General features: G+C 45.7%; 1 protein-coding gene across 4 annotated transcripts in view; it reads left to right on the top strand.

Annotated features, from left to right (window-relative positions):
• Window positions 1-16,396, top strand: part of FOXN3 (forkhead box N3) — a 408,969-nt gene that overhangs the window by 279,823 nt on the left and 112,750 nt on the right. For all 4 annotated transcript variants that reach the window (XM_082618968.1, XM_082618969.1, XM_082618967.1 and 1 more), the window contains one exon: window positions 3,619-3,683. In XM_082618968.1, the coding sequence (XP_082475094.1) occupies window positions 3,619-3,683 (65 nt within the window). The remainder of the gene's footprint in view (window positions 1-3,618; window positions 3,684-16,396) is intronic.

The following is a 16,396-nucleotide window of genomic DNA, read 5'->3' as shown; positions in this document are numbered from 1 at the left end:
CTTGCCAGAACCCCCCAGGGTCTTGGTTAGAGTTCATCCGGTTCTGACAATGATGACAGCTCATGGGTGTCACTTGACAGATGGCATCATTATGCCAAGAGCCACCTTAGGGCCGGACGACCTGTTGACCTACAGTGTCGCCTTGGGAGCTGGAAGAACCGCAGCTGAGTGTGTGAGGCCCAGGGAGAGACAGAGCTCTGAGTCCCTGGCAGGTGCTGGTGGGATGGTAGGGCACATCTCCTGGGATTTGCTGGCTCAGCTCTGGTCTTAATGATCAGCTGGATCAATGTTCTCAAATGCCAGTTGACAAACTGCCTTTTCTGGCAGGCCAGGCCCTCTTAACCTGTTGCTCGACTTCCTTTGCCACACGTGGGTTTGGTTTCTGGTGCTGAAATGAAGGTCATGAGACTTGGTTAGAGCCTTACTCAGGTGAGACACCTGTGGCGCCAGCGTTGTATTGTTTCTGCTCATAGGAGCCCGCGTGGCTGTCTTTCGCATCTGGTGAGCCTGACTGCTTTTCCTAGCCTGGGATTTTGCCTTGGAGAGAGTCCTAGTGAAATACCGTCCACAGCCTTCTTCCATGAAGAAGGATAGCGAAGGGTTTGGTGCCGAAAGACTGGAAGAGAAAGCTGGACGATGAGAAATGAAATCGGGGCCGTTGACGTGTGTCTCTGTGGTGCAGTGGGCTGGTCTTGGGCTGATCGCTGACCAGCCATGTGATGACTTGGACAAGCCCCTCTATCTCCTCACCTGAAGAATGGGAAAGGCGGGTTCCGCCTTTGCCCTCTCATGAGATCGGAGGATCCCATGGAAAAGTGTTGATCGCTGTGCTCTGTACTTGGTAATTCGGTATCCTGTCTTCAAGCAAGGTGAGCACCGTTGTAAGGTGATTAAAACCCACTCTGGTAGGTTGAAGGGGGCCCTAGTGGCCACTTCCCATGGCAGTGACTATTTACAAGTTCACTGGCGTTTAGGTGACTTGAGTGTGGAGAGTCCCCCATCCTCCTCTGCACAGGCCACCCACCTTCCCCTCCTTGATTTGCCACACAAATGAGTGGTTTCCAGAGTGGCCTGAGATACTCCCACAAAGGTCTCAACCACTAGCTTCTCTGAATTACTGTGGTTGCTATACATTTTAAAGTAACTTTGTATACTTTTTAAAAGCTAACTTTGAGCTTTAAAGCCCAGTGAGCCAGGGATATCTCCAGATGGAGGAAAAAAAGCAGTTTGCTCTCTCCCCAACCTGTAGCCACTAGGGCCACAACTGTTGGCCTTTCCACAAGCATTTCTAGTCTCTTTAGATAGAGTCACAAGAGGTTGGAGCTAGCTAAGTATGACAGTAAGCTCCTAGAGGCCATAAAATATGGCTTCTACTTTTTCTCTCCATGTCCAAGCACAGTTTTCAACAAGCTCTTCATAAATCCTTGAATCTCCTAACAGTTAGAAGATGTCACTTGGAGAGACCGTACCAGAGAAGAGTGTGTGTAGAATATGGGGCCAGTGAGCTCAAAAGCTTTGCAATTAGCATGGCAGGAATCGAGCCCACAGGTGGATGCATCAGTCACAACAGGGGCTACATCAGAGCGGGTAGGTGGGCCAGTCCAGATCTGTCTCCACTGTGAGAGTGTAGATTACACCGGCAGCAGAGCAGAACGACCAGAATAGCGATCGGCGACTTAGGTGCATTGAAAGGATGTTGTAGAAATCCTGAAGTAGATTTCTATCATACAGAGAATTTTCCTTACCTAAACCACTGGATTTACCCGTCCTCCATTCCCCACGTTTACTCCATCCCCGGCGTCTACTCAGTTTTCAGCCAAATCAAGGTCAGAATAAAGAGGCGATTTGGAGGGAAGTCAGCTAGATATTCAGGCTCCTGCAGTAATAGTCAATTACTGAATTCTCCAGAAGCGCCAACTCCTCTATAATGAAGTCCTCAGTTTTTAAATATCTTTAGAAATCAGGTGATTCAGTGTTGGCCACAGCCAGCTGGCTATTTCCTGCTTTCTTATAAAAATAAGATGGTAAAATCCCAGGAGCTGGCTGGGGTTGTTAAAAGATGATCTTAAGCATTTTAATGCACATTATTCTTCATGCAACTTTGAGCCTTAACAGCCTCAAATCGGAATAGGACAGGAATCATACGGAAGAGAACTCAGCTTGCTGCCATTATCCTGCAGCCCTGAGACCCCAGCCAGATCTCCTGCCGTCCTGTGCAACTCCTGGCCACTCAGAGGCCACAGCAGCCAGAGCTGAGAATCAGGGCTGCAGGAAAAGCCATAGCTGAGACGCATTATCCTCACTCACTCTGAGTACAGTGGATCCGAACCAAAATAAAACAGAAGTTTTATCATTTACATCAAGGTTCATACTGTGTGTTTTCGGACACGTTTGACATTGTTTTGATGTATGTGTGTGCTGTAGCACTTTTCTTCCTCCTTCTTTACTCCGCACCAACCATGTAACATGTCCCCATACCTGGTGTGCTATTTGTACCTCTGGGGACGAAATGTTGGTCAACAGAATGTGTCACTGGCATTTCTCCTTCTTGTTAACAGGATTGTTCCCCTGTATTACTAGAGACCCTGATTGACTCTAGAAACATTCATTGGATAGTCCTTCAGATTTCTTATTCTCTCTCTGTGTGTGTGTCCGTGTTTGCCAAACTTACAAACTTATTATTTAGACCAACTTTTTAATTTTTTTTAACGCTGAAGGTGATTGATGATGCATTAACCGGTATCATTTGCCGCATTCTGTTTTGGAGAAAGTAATTTATACTGCCTCTTGGGCTGGCTGTAGTAACAATTTTGACTAAGTGCTTTCTAACATTAATCTAAACCAATCCTTGATTTAGAATCACCTCCTTTCTACTCCAAGACCGGCTTGGTTATAAAGTTTTTCACCGGGTGTCTTAAAACAGTGAAAATGCTTGTCTATAAATGTAGTAAAGTGTCATTGTGATACATTAATCTTTCGTCTTTTCTTGCCTCTCCTGTTACAGGACTATGAGTGGTAACATATCTGCAAAATGTTTTATGGGATGTGGAGTGCAGCATTTTAAGCCCAGGAATTGAAAACGGGATATGAAACAAGAAGACAGGGGAGGGAGGGAGTCGATCAAGGTCATATCTGTATATTAAGAATTTGGTGGTAGAAAAGCCAAGAAAGGCAAGCTCGCGTTTATAATGGGCAGGTGGCACTAGGAAGTGGTGAAAAACCTGCTGATCTCAGAAGACATGGATGGGAGTTCTTTGCCTCATAAAGTCATAAAATTATGAAGAAATTAGCGACAAGTTATAAGCTATGATGTTGAGCATCTGATGTGGCCATTTTGTTTACCTGCAAATGATTTCAGTGCCCAAGAGCCAGCAGGGTTAGGACAGTAACCTGCATACCCACATGGACGGGTTCTGCACGTTGAAATATGAAGCCCATTCATCATAAAACAAGACTAACGGTTCTTAAAGATACATTTTCAGAGGGTGTTAATAATGCATAATTGGGAAAGTGTTCTGAGGCCATTTTGAAGGATGTGTTTGGAGGAAGGGTTGTTCCGAGTGCTGCTGAGTCAGTGCAGACAAGCTCGCCCTCACGCTGGTTTCTCTTCTGTTTTAGCACATCAGGTCCACCCCTCTGGCCGGGCAGCACCTTCTTCAAGAGAAATGGAGCCCTTCTACAAGGTAGGTCTCTGGCAGCCCCCCTCCCCCTCCCCTCCCCCATCCCCCCACTACTCCTTTGCTCCTGGTGTCTGTCAGGAGAGTTCTGTCTGCTTCAGAGCGGGCACTCTGTGACTGCTGTGGGATGGCTCTGTTTGTCCAGTTCTCTTTATTTCTTCCTACTGACGTCTCCTGGTTGATATGAATTGTTAGTCTGAAATAAGACGGCTTCTTTGGTCTGTTGTCACTGGTCAGATTCCAGAAGTGGTTGGCTTGCTTTGGTGAACTTGGAATTACGTGGGCAGTTAGGATGCAACGATAGCATAAATGGGGCTGGTAAAATCAAACCCTATTACAGATTTCCAGTGCTTGGGCTGTGAGGAATGTCGTGGGTGTTTTGGCACTTGGGTCATCGTGGAGATCCGCTTGTTGCTTGCTGTGCCCTGACGTCCATGTGTGCCTGGAAGGGTGACTGTGGTTTGTTCCGAGGCTCAGAGTTCAGACACCCTCCCTCATCCCTGCAGGTGTCATTTGCAGGGGGACATTCTTTCTGCTGCCCAGTCCATCCTCAGCTGCCTTGCGCGACTTCCTGTCCAATGCGCTCAAGGGATTCAAACCGCCTTTCATCTCTACTTTTGCTGTCAAGTTTCTATAAAAATGGCCAAAGTTGAAGAAGAACACAGAACTAAAAATAGCAATGAGATGCACGCTAACTACTTCGAGAAAGTACTTTGGGGAGATGTCTGCTCTGCAGATCAGCTGGAATTGGCTGGCCCCCAAGTGTCTTCTGACTTCCCTTCCCCATTAGCCTCTCTTGATTGGCAGGCTGTCAGAGTGGCACAACTGGCCCAAAGCAGATGGATTTGGTTTTGCCAAGAGCTTTGGAACTGTGCTGGGCTTAGGGTGAGGAGTTTCAGTGCATCTTGGTTGGTTTAGAGCCGTTACGCCTCTTTTCCCTAAAAGTTACACGCCCAGGGCCAGCCATGTGTGTGAAAGGAGTAGGATATATATGTAGCTAAGAAAAGAGGCATTTATCTTCAGGTTTCCAGAGTAGCTCAAACAATTGTGAGAGATGTCATCACATTTGTGCTATTGTTTTCAAGGCCATACAATTGTATGTTGTCTTTTTAATAGCCTGTGAAACTGGGAACTTAAGAATTTCTTTGCATCTTTGCTTGGTCCAGGTGAAATGTAGGTAGGCAGGTCTGATTAATCCTAATTTTAATGACCATCATAAATATCCTAAATATTTAAGAAAAAAAGGGAACTCCCTCCACTCTCAAAAATTAATACATAATTAAAAAAAATCTATTCTGTTCTCCCTTCAGAAAGTGTAAATGGAGACCGATTATGATGAGCCTTTGGGTTTTTTCAAGTGGATTTCAAAGTTATGTGCATCCTTATGTTTCCTCTAGATCTGTAGCAATGATACGAATATCATTCATGGTTGGATTATTTTCACAAAAGGGATTTTATTTACTTAGAGCATTTTCTTATAGGATTTTTATTCATTAAGTTCCACATTAGGGAAGATTTGCTCTGAGCATGTTAGTTTTGGGTTATTTCTGCAGGACAGAAGCCTGAGGGAAAAATTGACAAGGTTTATGAAGCTGAGGGATTTCACCGTGAGATTCTGTCTCATGGGCGGTAGACTTTTCTTCTTTTCTACATAGGGTTAAACATTCTCCTAATTACTCTGGGCATTGAGAATTAAATGATTACAGATTTCAGATGCTCGTTGAATCCACATCCAATTCAATACATCCCATTTACTTTTTATGTACATGTGAAACTCGGAAGTAGCGTGGTGAGAATTCTGGAGTGTGGGTGGGGATTTGCTAATGTTTTTTTTCCTGTTGTGTTTCTTCATTTGCTGTATCTGTATAGAGCGTTCACAAGACACTTACATTGTAATGAGGTTTTTTAAACTCTGTGTGTTCTTCTGAATTATTCTTTTTTAAACTTTATTTTATTGATGTATAGTTGATTTACAATGTTGTATTAGTTTCTGCTATACAGCAAAGTGATTCCGTTTTATATATATATATATATATATATCTTTTTTATATTCTTTTCCATTATAGTTTATCACAGGATATTGAATGTAGTTCCCTGTGCTATACAATAGGACCTTGTTGTGTATCCATTCTATATATAATGGTTTGCCTCTGCTAATCCCACACTCCCATTCCATCCCCCTCCCACCCCTCCTCCCCCTTGGCAGCCACCGTCTCTTCTCTTTGTCTATGAGTCTGCTTCTGTTTCGTAGATAAGTTCATTTGTGTCATATTCTTGTGTTTCTCTGGCGGGCAGTACTGGCTTATCAAGAAGTGGCTGATGCCCATGAACAAAAGTTTTACAGTAAAGATATGGGCATAGAAAGAAGGGAGCTGCGCAGTCATGGCAGAGGAAGGTTTAGTTTAGAATCAAGTAGAAGAAAATGTAGCTGATTTATGCTCACTTTCTCATCTTTATACTTTATATTTTCAATATATGTCCACATTTTTTCTTTATGTCTAAAGCAAGCAGGAGGATGTTTTTCTAGATAATCAGACTAGGAAAGAACTCTGTTAATAGGTTCCAGCCACAAGGATTGGGATTGCAGGCCAGGAGGATCCCCTAAAAAACCCAGTTCCTAGAAGCAGGGTAGTAGGTGAAGCTTGGTCGCACAGGGTGACACAGGGACCCAGCAACCGGCCAGCAAAGCCCAGCTGTGACTGTGGGCCCTGACCACAAGCAGAACTGGCGAAACCGGACTGCATGGGGTCGGGGAGAACCTGCTCTGTGAAGTCACCCTACGGGTTGAGACTAAAAGAATCCAAAAGCAGCAAAATGAGCAGATGTGCCCCATTGCTTCGAGGACAGAGCCTTGTTTTTGACAGAAGAGAGGGAACATGGGCATGTCCCTTCTTGGGAGAGTTGACACTTGTACAAGGCCTTAAAAAGTAAATAGATGGGGGTGGTGCCAGGAGGGAAACAACCAGAGCACATGGGCACGAGAGGACCACAGGTAGAGAGAGCGATGGGGACTCTGTGGGGGTGGATGCAGAAATGAGGGCTTTGCGGGCACTTTGGAATAATGACATCATCATGCACTCCAAGATGTTTTTCAGAAGAAAGCTGAGATTTCCAAAGAGGAAGTAATGGAAGGTAAAACCTGAAATCAGTGGAACAGAATGACCTAATTGGTACAGTGGGGAACCGAGGTGTATTGTCTAATAGTTGTTTGGTTTATAAGCTGTTGAGCAGAGAGGTAGTATAGTTATTTTTTTCCAGCATAAAACCAATTGCAAGAATCAACTGGAAGCCCTCAAGGTCCTGTTGAGGGTGGCCTCTGTGTTTCGGTTCTTGCAGATTCACTGGCAAGAGGGCCTGCTGAATCATCTTGTAGTTTTGAGGATAATGGGGTAAGATTTGGTTTGGATTACACCAGGCATGGGTACTTAACATAATTGGTCATTTCATCAATTCACAGTATTTATTTTAAATGCCATTTAGGCTGCTAGAGACATTTTAGTATGTTAGCAGTTTCAGTGCGTAGAGAGCACTTCAGGTCTTGTACAATAGTAACCTAGCTGATTGCCAGAAGGGGACAAACCCTTTGCTAAAAGGGGACCCAGGATGGGGCCCAACAGATGAGTGTGGCTTATTCAGAGCCCTCAGGAGTGGCCAGCTGACAGGTGTCCCCAACTGTCCCCTCTGCCTGTCTCTGTGTGTCTTGGTGACAGTCTCTGTGTGTGAAATACATTTTTTTAACCATCTTTTTCTTTTTTTAATTTTTACTAGAGTATAGTTGATTTACAATGTCGTGTAAGTTTCAGGTGTACAGCAAAGTGAATCAGTTATACATATACACGTAGCCCCTCTTTTGTAGATTCTTTTCCCATATAGGCCATTACAGAGTATTGAGTAGAGTGTCCTTGTGAAGTACATTTTAAAATTTCTTAGGTTATAATATCTCTTATTTTCTTAATTAAAAGCATAAACTGGGCTTCCCTGGTGGCGCAGTGGTTGAGAGTCCACCTGCTGATGCAGGGAACACGGGTTCGTGCCCCGGTCTGGGAGGATCCCACATGCCGCGGAGAGGCTGGGCCCGTGAGCCATGGCCGCTGAGCTTGCGCGTCCGGAGCTCCGCAACGGGAGAGGCCACAACAGTGAGAGGCCTGCGTACCACACACACACAAAAAAGAGTAAACTATTGTAAGTTTTCTTCCAAACTCCCTGGCCCCAAACTCCCCCGTCTCCTTCTGCCACATAGACACACATATTCCCTTCACCCATGAAACTTAAAATTAGGTTACTTTATTTAAACATCACCCTTGGATGAATTATTTTAATGAGTCAGTGATTCCTAATTAAAGACATTCCTCACCTCTGGTCTGACCGTTCAGGGTCTGCTCCCCGGAGGGTGCATCCCACAGCTACACATGGCATCGCTGCCCTTGCTCGCATCGTTTCTTCTACTAAGACTTGCTACGAGATGCCACCCGTCCGATCCTCCATGTCTGCCCCCCTTTGGCCTTCATAGGCTTTCTAGGCCTCCGAGCTCCCCACGGAGTTTTGTTCAAAGAGAAGCTGCTGCCTTTACAGCTCTGAGCCAGCTGACCGTCTGGGCCTACCCACGCTGCCCCACCTGCAAGCATTTCATTAGTCTCTGTGTGTCAAGCAAGCACTGGATTGGTCTGGAACCTCCCTGGGAGGCCCAGGACCTGCCGCCTCCACCACTGACCGCCCATCCTGGGGTCAGACCCCATGTCCCAACCCTTCTTGCAAAGCAGCTCAAGCCCTGATGCCACCACAGGTCATGCAGACCTGCCCAGTTACCAACCCCCTGCCAGCCTTCCGGGCCCTCCCTCCACTTTTCTCCTCTCTATCCCTCCTGTATGGGGCCACTAATTATTATTAACTCTCTTCCCATAGGATGCAGGGGTGGAATTCAAATAAATTCCCTAACACGCATAACAGATGCTTATTTCTTTTCACTTCTGACAGCCCCCGGATGAGCTAATGAAATGGAAAGACCTTCCAGGCCTTTTCAGTGCACAGAGCAGGGCTGAGCTGCCGCAGGCCTGAGTGCAGATAGGGGAAAGGAAACCAGCTCTTCTGCTGTCAGATGCATGTTGTCCCCATGAGCGCACAGATGTGCTTGCCACTGGTGTGAAACACGCAGGAAGTGGATTATGCCCAGTAGATGACCTGCTTTGGGGAATGCCAGCTTCCCAAGTTCTAGGCCAGCTTCATGCACTTACTTTGCTGGGAGTCCTATTATGTATCGCCCACTCTCCACAACCCTTACGCCTTACCCTCTCCCATAGCTCCGCAGTGGGTTTTTTCTGGTAAACTGTATGCAGTACCTCCCTTTGGTTGTGTTTGGGGCTGTGAAAGGCTCAGCAGCAAGTAGTCAGTATATCTGAAACGAGTTCTCATGGAAAGGAGCCCTGGATTACCAGTGAGGGGACCTGGCTGTGGTCCCAACTCCGCCACTTGGTAAACTCTGACCTTGGGCAAAACTCAGGCATCCCTAGGGTTTCATGTTCCTGCCTGTGAATCAAGGAGCGGACCTCAGGAGTGGCAGGGGTTTCCTGTGGATTACAGCTCTGATCCATACTAGCAACTTCCCTAAAATGGGTCGAGGACTTTCCTGGTGGTCCAGTGGTTAAGACTCCCTGCTTCCACTGCAGGGTACACGGGTTTGATCCTTGGTCAGGGAAGATCCTGCATGCTGCGTGGTGCAACCAAAAAACAAAAAAAGAAAAGAAAAAATGAAATATAGTAAAGTGGGTCAAAATGGTTTTGAGGTGTAGCTCAGGGGTGGAGTGCCACCTTCAGCCAGCAGTGCCAGCAGATGGCCCACGGAGAGGAAACAGGGTGATGGCTGCCTGGCTACATCTTGACCCTTGAACAAACCCTTTCTCGTGGATCGTAGGGAGGAAACATACTACAGATTTGGACAACCTGGAAAGGACCCATCTTGGCCTCGTGGGCACCTGGCTTAACCCTCTCTGTGGGGATAAGAATAAACATGCTTGCCGTATGGGGTTCTTATAGGACTCAATGAATTCATATCGGTAAAGCCCTGAGAACAGGCTGAATTCCCAGAGTTAGTTATTATAACATTTTACAAAACTATGAATCTTAGGAAAACAGGGCTAACATCCTCTGAATGTGGTGTCCCTGTGCTATTTCTCTTCTCTGCTAAAATTTCCCTTGTCCATTTGTTGGGGCTAGTGATTCTCAGAACAGGGCAAAAGATGGAATACCCCAGATCCTACTGGATTTATACGTGGATCTGAAAGACAACTTGTTCAACTCTTTGTATCAGATTCCTTTCAAATAGGACTGCTTCCTTGTGAGGTCCACCAGCTCACAAAGACTGAGTTATACCCCTTGCTGTACAGTTGTACATACCCAGCAGGTGCATAGATAACCACGCAAAAAAGCACGGATTCAGCACCACATCAGCCCAGCTTTAAATCCCTCTCTGTTTGGGCACCAGCTGTTTGACCTTGGGTCTCAGTTTCAGTTGTCTGTAAAATGGGGCTATGAGTTGTGCTCCCCAGAATCTTTGCAGAGATTAAAGGAGGGTGTGAACGTGGAAACATTTGTCCAGTCCAGTGCCTGGCCTGGCACCTCACAAACAATAAAGAGTGGAGTTAACCCTTGACTCTGTTTCGTGCCCGTTAATCCTGGCCGGTGTATTCAGGGTGAAAGGTTCCAAAATTCCTTAAAGGAGTGGTCTCCCAAAAGCCTCTCCTTTGCATGATGTCCAGTCACACTGCCAGCCTCGCCAGTGTTTCCTTTCTGATAGAACCAGGGTGTCTGCATGGCCTGGGTCTCTAGTCCAGGCGCTTCCTTTCTCTCCATCAAGACACAGATTGAAGGTTTTGTTCGGGTTTACCCTGCCCCTCCCCTACACATTTCTTTCCCATTTGGTTGCAGCCTCTGGGCTCTTTGGCTTCTTTCATCTAATCTGCTCCACAAGCTGACTCTTTTGTCCATTTTGCAAAGAGGGCATCCACCTAATGCATAAATCTCTTGATTCTTGCCCCCAGGCATACCCGTTTCAAAAAAAAAAAAAGCAACAGTAATAACAGAAAGGGAACAAAAAAAACCTCTCTACGTTTTCCCCCCAGTGCTAATTGCCTTCTGTCTTTGTTTGGCCTGCAGAAGCCCTTTGGTTTTTCCGAGGAGCCCTTCTCTCTTGGCCTGTTTGTCTTACTGTTCTGCCCTGAGTTATTTGTACAGATATTTATGTAATACAATAATAAAGTCACCTGGCTGTTTTTGTTTACCATCAAGTGAAGTTAAAGGGCTGCTGCTCTGTTCTTCTCATCACTCAAGTTCTGTGTGGTCACTGAGAACAGGCTCTGAAGTTAGTTAAAAACTGTAAGGAAATGCAGTTTTATTTTATTTTTACCCCCATTGTTTTTTTTTTTTTTTTTGCGGTACACGGGCCTCTCCCTGCTGTGGCCTCTCCCGCTGCGGAGCACAGGCTCCGGACGCGCAGGCTCGGCGGCCATGGCTCACGGGCCCAGCCGCTCCGCGGCATGTGGGATCCTCCCGGACTGGGGCACGAACCTGTGTCCCCTGCGTCGGCAGGCGGACTCCCAACCACTGCGCCACCAGGGAAGCCCCCCCTCATCGTTTTTTTTATTGAAGTGTAGTTGTTGTACAGTATTATATGTAACAAGTGTACAGTATAGTGCTTCACAATATTTAAAGCTTATACTCCATTTATAGTTATTATAAAGCATTGGCTGTATTCCCTGTGCTATACAGTATATTCTTGTAGTTTACTTTGTACCTAATAGTTTATACCTCTTAATCCCCTCCCGCCTTTCCTCTCCCCACTGGTAACCATCGGTTTGTTCTCTACATCCGAGTCTGCTTCTTTTTTGTTATATTCACTAGCTGGTTGTATTTTTTAGATTTCACATGTAAGTAATACCATACGGTATTTGTCTTTGTCTGACTCTGGAAATGCTATCTTAAAAGAAGCCTTTGATAGAATTCTGACCTTCACGGTCTTTTTTCTTTTTTTCTTAATTTATTATTTATTTATTATTCACTGTGTTGGGTCTTTGTTGCTGCATGCAGGCTTTCTCTAGTTGTGGTGAGCGGGGGCTACTCTTCATTGCGGTGTGCGGCCTTCTCATCACTATGGCTTCTCTTGTTGCGGAGCACGGGCTCTAGGCACGCAGGCTTCAGTAGTTGTGGCATGTGGGCTTCAGTAGTTGTGGCTCACGGGCTCTAGAGCGCAGGCTCAGTAGTTGTGATGCACAGGCTTAGTTGCTCCGCGGCACGTAGGATCTTCCCGGACCAGGGCTCAAACCTGTGTCCCCTGCATTGGCAGGCGGATTCTTAACCACTGTGCCACCAGGGAAGCCCTTCACTGTCTCTTGGGAATCCAGATTTGCCCCAACTTCCCAGTGTCTGCAGCCTGGCATGGACTCTGAGAAAGCACCAGCCAGATAGCCTTTGTTTTCCTATCTGACTTTAATTTCAGCCAGTCTCTGTACCATTGTCCATAGAAACGCTTTTCATAAAAATCCAGTGTTCTACTCGGCCCTATAGACAGAAATAGGGAAACCAGCAGGAACTGCCAGCTTTACCAGGGACCTGGCATTGAGCGCTTCCTCTGGGCCAGGCCCCTGCCGGGTGGGTGGGTGCAAGCTGGTTCTGCTGTTTCCAGAGGAAGGTGGAAACTGGGGCAGGAGTTTAGGAGATGGAGGGCAGGGCCGGAGAGGGAGTTTTAGAAGTTGTCAATCCAGAAATGACCATGGAAGTTACGAGCCTAGATGAGATTTTCAGGGGGTTATAGAATGAAAAAGAGGGAAAAGCTTCATCTTGAAGACCTAGATTTGTGATAGAAAGAGGAGTGCAGCTGACAGCAAGCAACCATGGCATCAAAGAAGCCGCTTAGTCAGAAACTGGAGGAAATCACTGAAATGAAGGGAGAGAGTTTCAGAGAGAGGGGACTGGGCAAGAGCAGCCCCTCTGCGGAGGAGCCAGTGGGGGCGTGGGGGGGATGGATGGGGCTGAAGAGAGCCACCTGTGGGCTCTGATGATTAAAGTCGCAGCAGGGCCTTCGGGGCACGACCGCTCATCTTCTGTCTCTATGGACATGCCTATTCTGGACGTTTCACATAAATGGAATCAGACAGTAAGTGACCTTTTGTGTCTGGCTGTATATATTCTTTACACTATTCCTATATTAGCTTTATGCCTTAGGTATTATTACTCCCGTTTTGCAGATGGGAAAAATAAGGCCTGGAGCAATTGTGCTGCTCAAGGTCACAGAGCCAGGGTCAGAAACCTGGACTCACACTCATCTCTGGCTCAAAATGGCATCAATATTTCTAAACAGCTTTGCACTTTAGGTGTTTAGGCAGTCTGCTGTGTTTTGCAGACTGGAGCTGGGGAGAATCCAGTTATAATGCTTAAAAGCAATTTATAACGAGACAAAAAGATGGAAATGAATGCTTGTCTTCTTTTGTTTGAGTAGTTAAGAATCTTCTTTTGTCCCCTCACATGACTATTGTAAACAGCTAACTTTAAGGTATTTTCTTTTTTTTTTTTTTTTTTTTTGCGGTACGCGGGCCTCTCACTGTTGTGGCCTCTCCCGTTGCAGAGCACAGTCTCTGGACGCGCAGGCTCAGCGGCCATGGCTCACGGGCCCAGCCGCTCCGCGGCATGTGGGATCTTCCCGGACCGGGGCACGAACCCGTGTCCCTCGCATCTGCAGGCAGACTCTCAACCACTGCGCCACCAGGGAAGCCCACTTTAAGATATTTTAAAGACTGAGGAAAGAGAGAAAGGGAAATCCTGAGATTAGTCATTCAAAGATTAATGCAATGAGAGGGCGTACTTCTTAACAGAATGAATATTTTATTTGAGTGTATCTGAATTTTATACTAGGAAATAGATAAAGATAGTTGTACACGGATTACAATTCAGCAACAGGAATATTTCCTTATAGTTTAATTTTTGGAGCATTTAAAAATGTTTTCCTTGTCTATTAAATTGTATCATATAGATGGTAAAATAAAAAGATTAGAGAACTTTGGATCGTATTGTACTGCAGAGCCTGCTTTTATCAAAGTGCTCAATCTTAAAATACAGTTGAAAAAGTCAGCCCCCTTGAAGTCCTGTTTATCCGTGCGTGGATGGAAGTTTAGAAATATTTCAATACAATTGCCAAGAGGCTTACAATGAAGAAGAATTTTTTAGAAGAGACTAAGGGAAGTGTTCACATTACAGTTTCAGAAGTGAACTTAAAAGCATCCACCTGTAAACTGCAAGAGGTCAAGTTTGTGTTCTTGTTTGGTTCCCTTGACGACCAAAAGGTGTGGCTTAGAACTCCTGGGTAGTACCCGCTGCAGTGCATGTGATAGGTCAGGAGTGTATGCCTCTGTGTGTGTGTGTGTGTGTGTGTGTGTGTGTGTGTAGATGTGACTCCCCTGTCAACCCCCTGCCCCTCTTCCTCTGGTGTTTCCATCCCACAAAAGATGGTATGAGGATAAAAGACATCAGTTTTCAATTTAGGCCTACCTGGATCCATTCCCTGCCTTGCTGCCTAATTGCTGTCTGACTTTGGGAAAGTTATGTAAACTTCTTTGAACTGCTGTAAAATGCAAAAATACCAGTCTTGCAAGATGAGTATAATTATATGTGAAGATTAGATGACAATCTGTGTATTGTCCCTGGCACTTAGTAGGTGCTCCAAGTGTAGCTGCCATGGCCACTACTTTCCCTCCAGGGGAGGCAGCATGACTGGGAGAGAAGAGGATGGATCTTGGAGCTGGCCAGTCTTGGGTGCAAAGGCCAACCTCTGCCGTCCACCAGCTGCGTGATTTCAAGCAGCTTATCCGATCGTTCGAGCCTTTGCAGCCAGTAAGACAGATAGTAGTGCTTCATGGGATTTTGTGAGAATTAAAATAGTGTATGTACAGGGCTGGCACAGTGCCTGGTGATTATTGTGTTCAGTAAATAGAATTCATTATGTTTATGATAGCATTTCTGCGATTTCCTAAGGTTTTCAATTCCTTCCACCCCCAGACAACAACATAAAAAAAAAAAAAATCCTTGCCCAGTTGAACTGATGTTATATCTTCAGGAATGTTTAAGACTGTTTTCAGCCTCTCTGAAGCTCCTGCTACATGAAGGCAAATGTGCACAAGATATGCACAGGAGGAGGAGAACTTGAGCCCTCGCCAGCTGTTCTCACGGACGCTTTTGAGTGACTAAGATCTTGCAGAAATGTGACACAGAAAAAGAAGTTTCCTTGGGGATGGTTTGGAATAGTTTGTGATCTGTATTCCTGTTTCTTCCTCTTAGTGTCTTGATGGTGCCAGAATATGAACTATTTGCAAAGATGCGTTTCAAAGATGGGAGGGAGGGAGAGGGAGATAAAGAAGGAGAGACATACTTGCAGTGATAAAGAACTTTAGAACTTTGTTTAAATTAAGGATCTCGTTGAACTTGTCCCCTGCTTCATGGTCACTGTAGCGCACATGGTTGGCCCCTCTTTGGGCTGTGATTTTTTTTTTACGTGGCATGCTCAGGATGATCGCATTCTGCTTATTGGATACACCTTGCAAGGAGGTGTTAGAACCACAGGTCTGTGCCTGATGACACCTGCCAGCAGGGCTACTGTAACCCAGTGTCTTGGCTATGGAGTCATCTCCTACACGTTGGACAAGATTCTGAGGACATTGTGACAAGAGACAAAAAGCCTGTGACATATAGAAAGGCCAGTTCTGTGTTTATCATTTGTGTGTACCATATTTCTCAGACTTTGAGAGACTTCATTTTTTAAGTTTTGCCATGGTTGGGAAATGAAACAATTATGAATGAAGTTTTCACTTTTAAACTTTTGCAGCTGTTGTAGGCCCTAATTGGGGTGCTCACGGGGACGGCATGGGTACCAATAGCCATATCAGGGCATCAGTGGCATCTTTTTTCTCTTGTGGGGCCCACTGTTCGCTCCCCCAACATGATATTGCAACATAATATTACAAATGAGAGGTGCCAACTTTTTACAGGAGCTCCCTGGCCTCAGCGATTGGTTGAGAGACAGGCACATGACCCAGCCCAGGCCAGAGCTCTACCCTGGCCTTTCTTCTCTCGGGTATGGGAGCTCTAAAGGATGTGCTATCATCACAAGGCCTTCCACGTATCAATAGAATTGACCAGTGTACAGGAAATGGCACCAGCGCAAAGAAGCAGAGACAAGGGACCACTCTACTACAGTCCTTCCTGTGGTTCGATTAGATGAGCTCATAAATTCTCCTTTTTACTTAACCCAGCTCGACGTGGGTGTTTCTGTCTGTGTGTGTATGTGTACATCCAAGAGTCCTGACCAATAAAGAATCTCGATAAGTGAATAGCATCCATTCAGCTAAATATATATCACTGATGATTTCTGTGTGTCAGTGAAATTCCAACCTCCCCATTGTCCTAGGAGGCCCACTTAGTGGTTTGGCTGTCATTTGAAAGAAGACGAGCTTGGAGAGCTTTCCAGAGATGGTGACTTGAGTTAAACAAACAAAGTAGGATCATGGTAATCATAATACCTATTCTCTCTGTCCCCAAACTCAGCTTTGCCTTTGGTGGGAATAGGCTCAGAGAGACTCAGATTGAATTTACAAAGTGGCTGCCTGCAGCCTCTTGGGCTACAGACTTTGACTCTAGCATTTTCCCAGTGTTCCCAGAAGTAGTTACGAACAGCACTGTAA

This window comes from Mesoplodon mirus (assembly GCF_964341445.2).
Source record: "Mesoplodon mirus genome assembly, chromosome: 4".
In the NCBI taxonomy this organism is placed as follows: domain Eukaryota; kingdom Metazoa; phylum Chordata; class Mammalia; order Artiodactyla; family Ziphiidae; genus Mesoplodon; species Mesoplodon mirus.
This window is presented reverse-complemented; position numbering and strand designations above follow the sequence as displayed.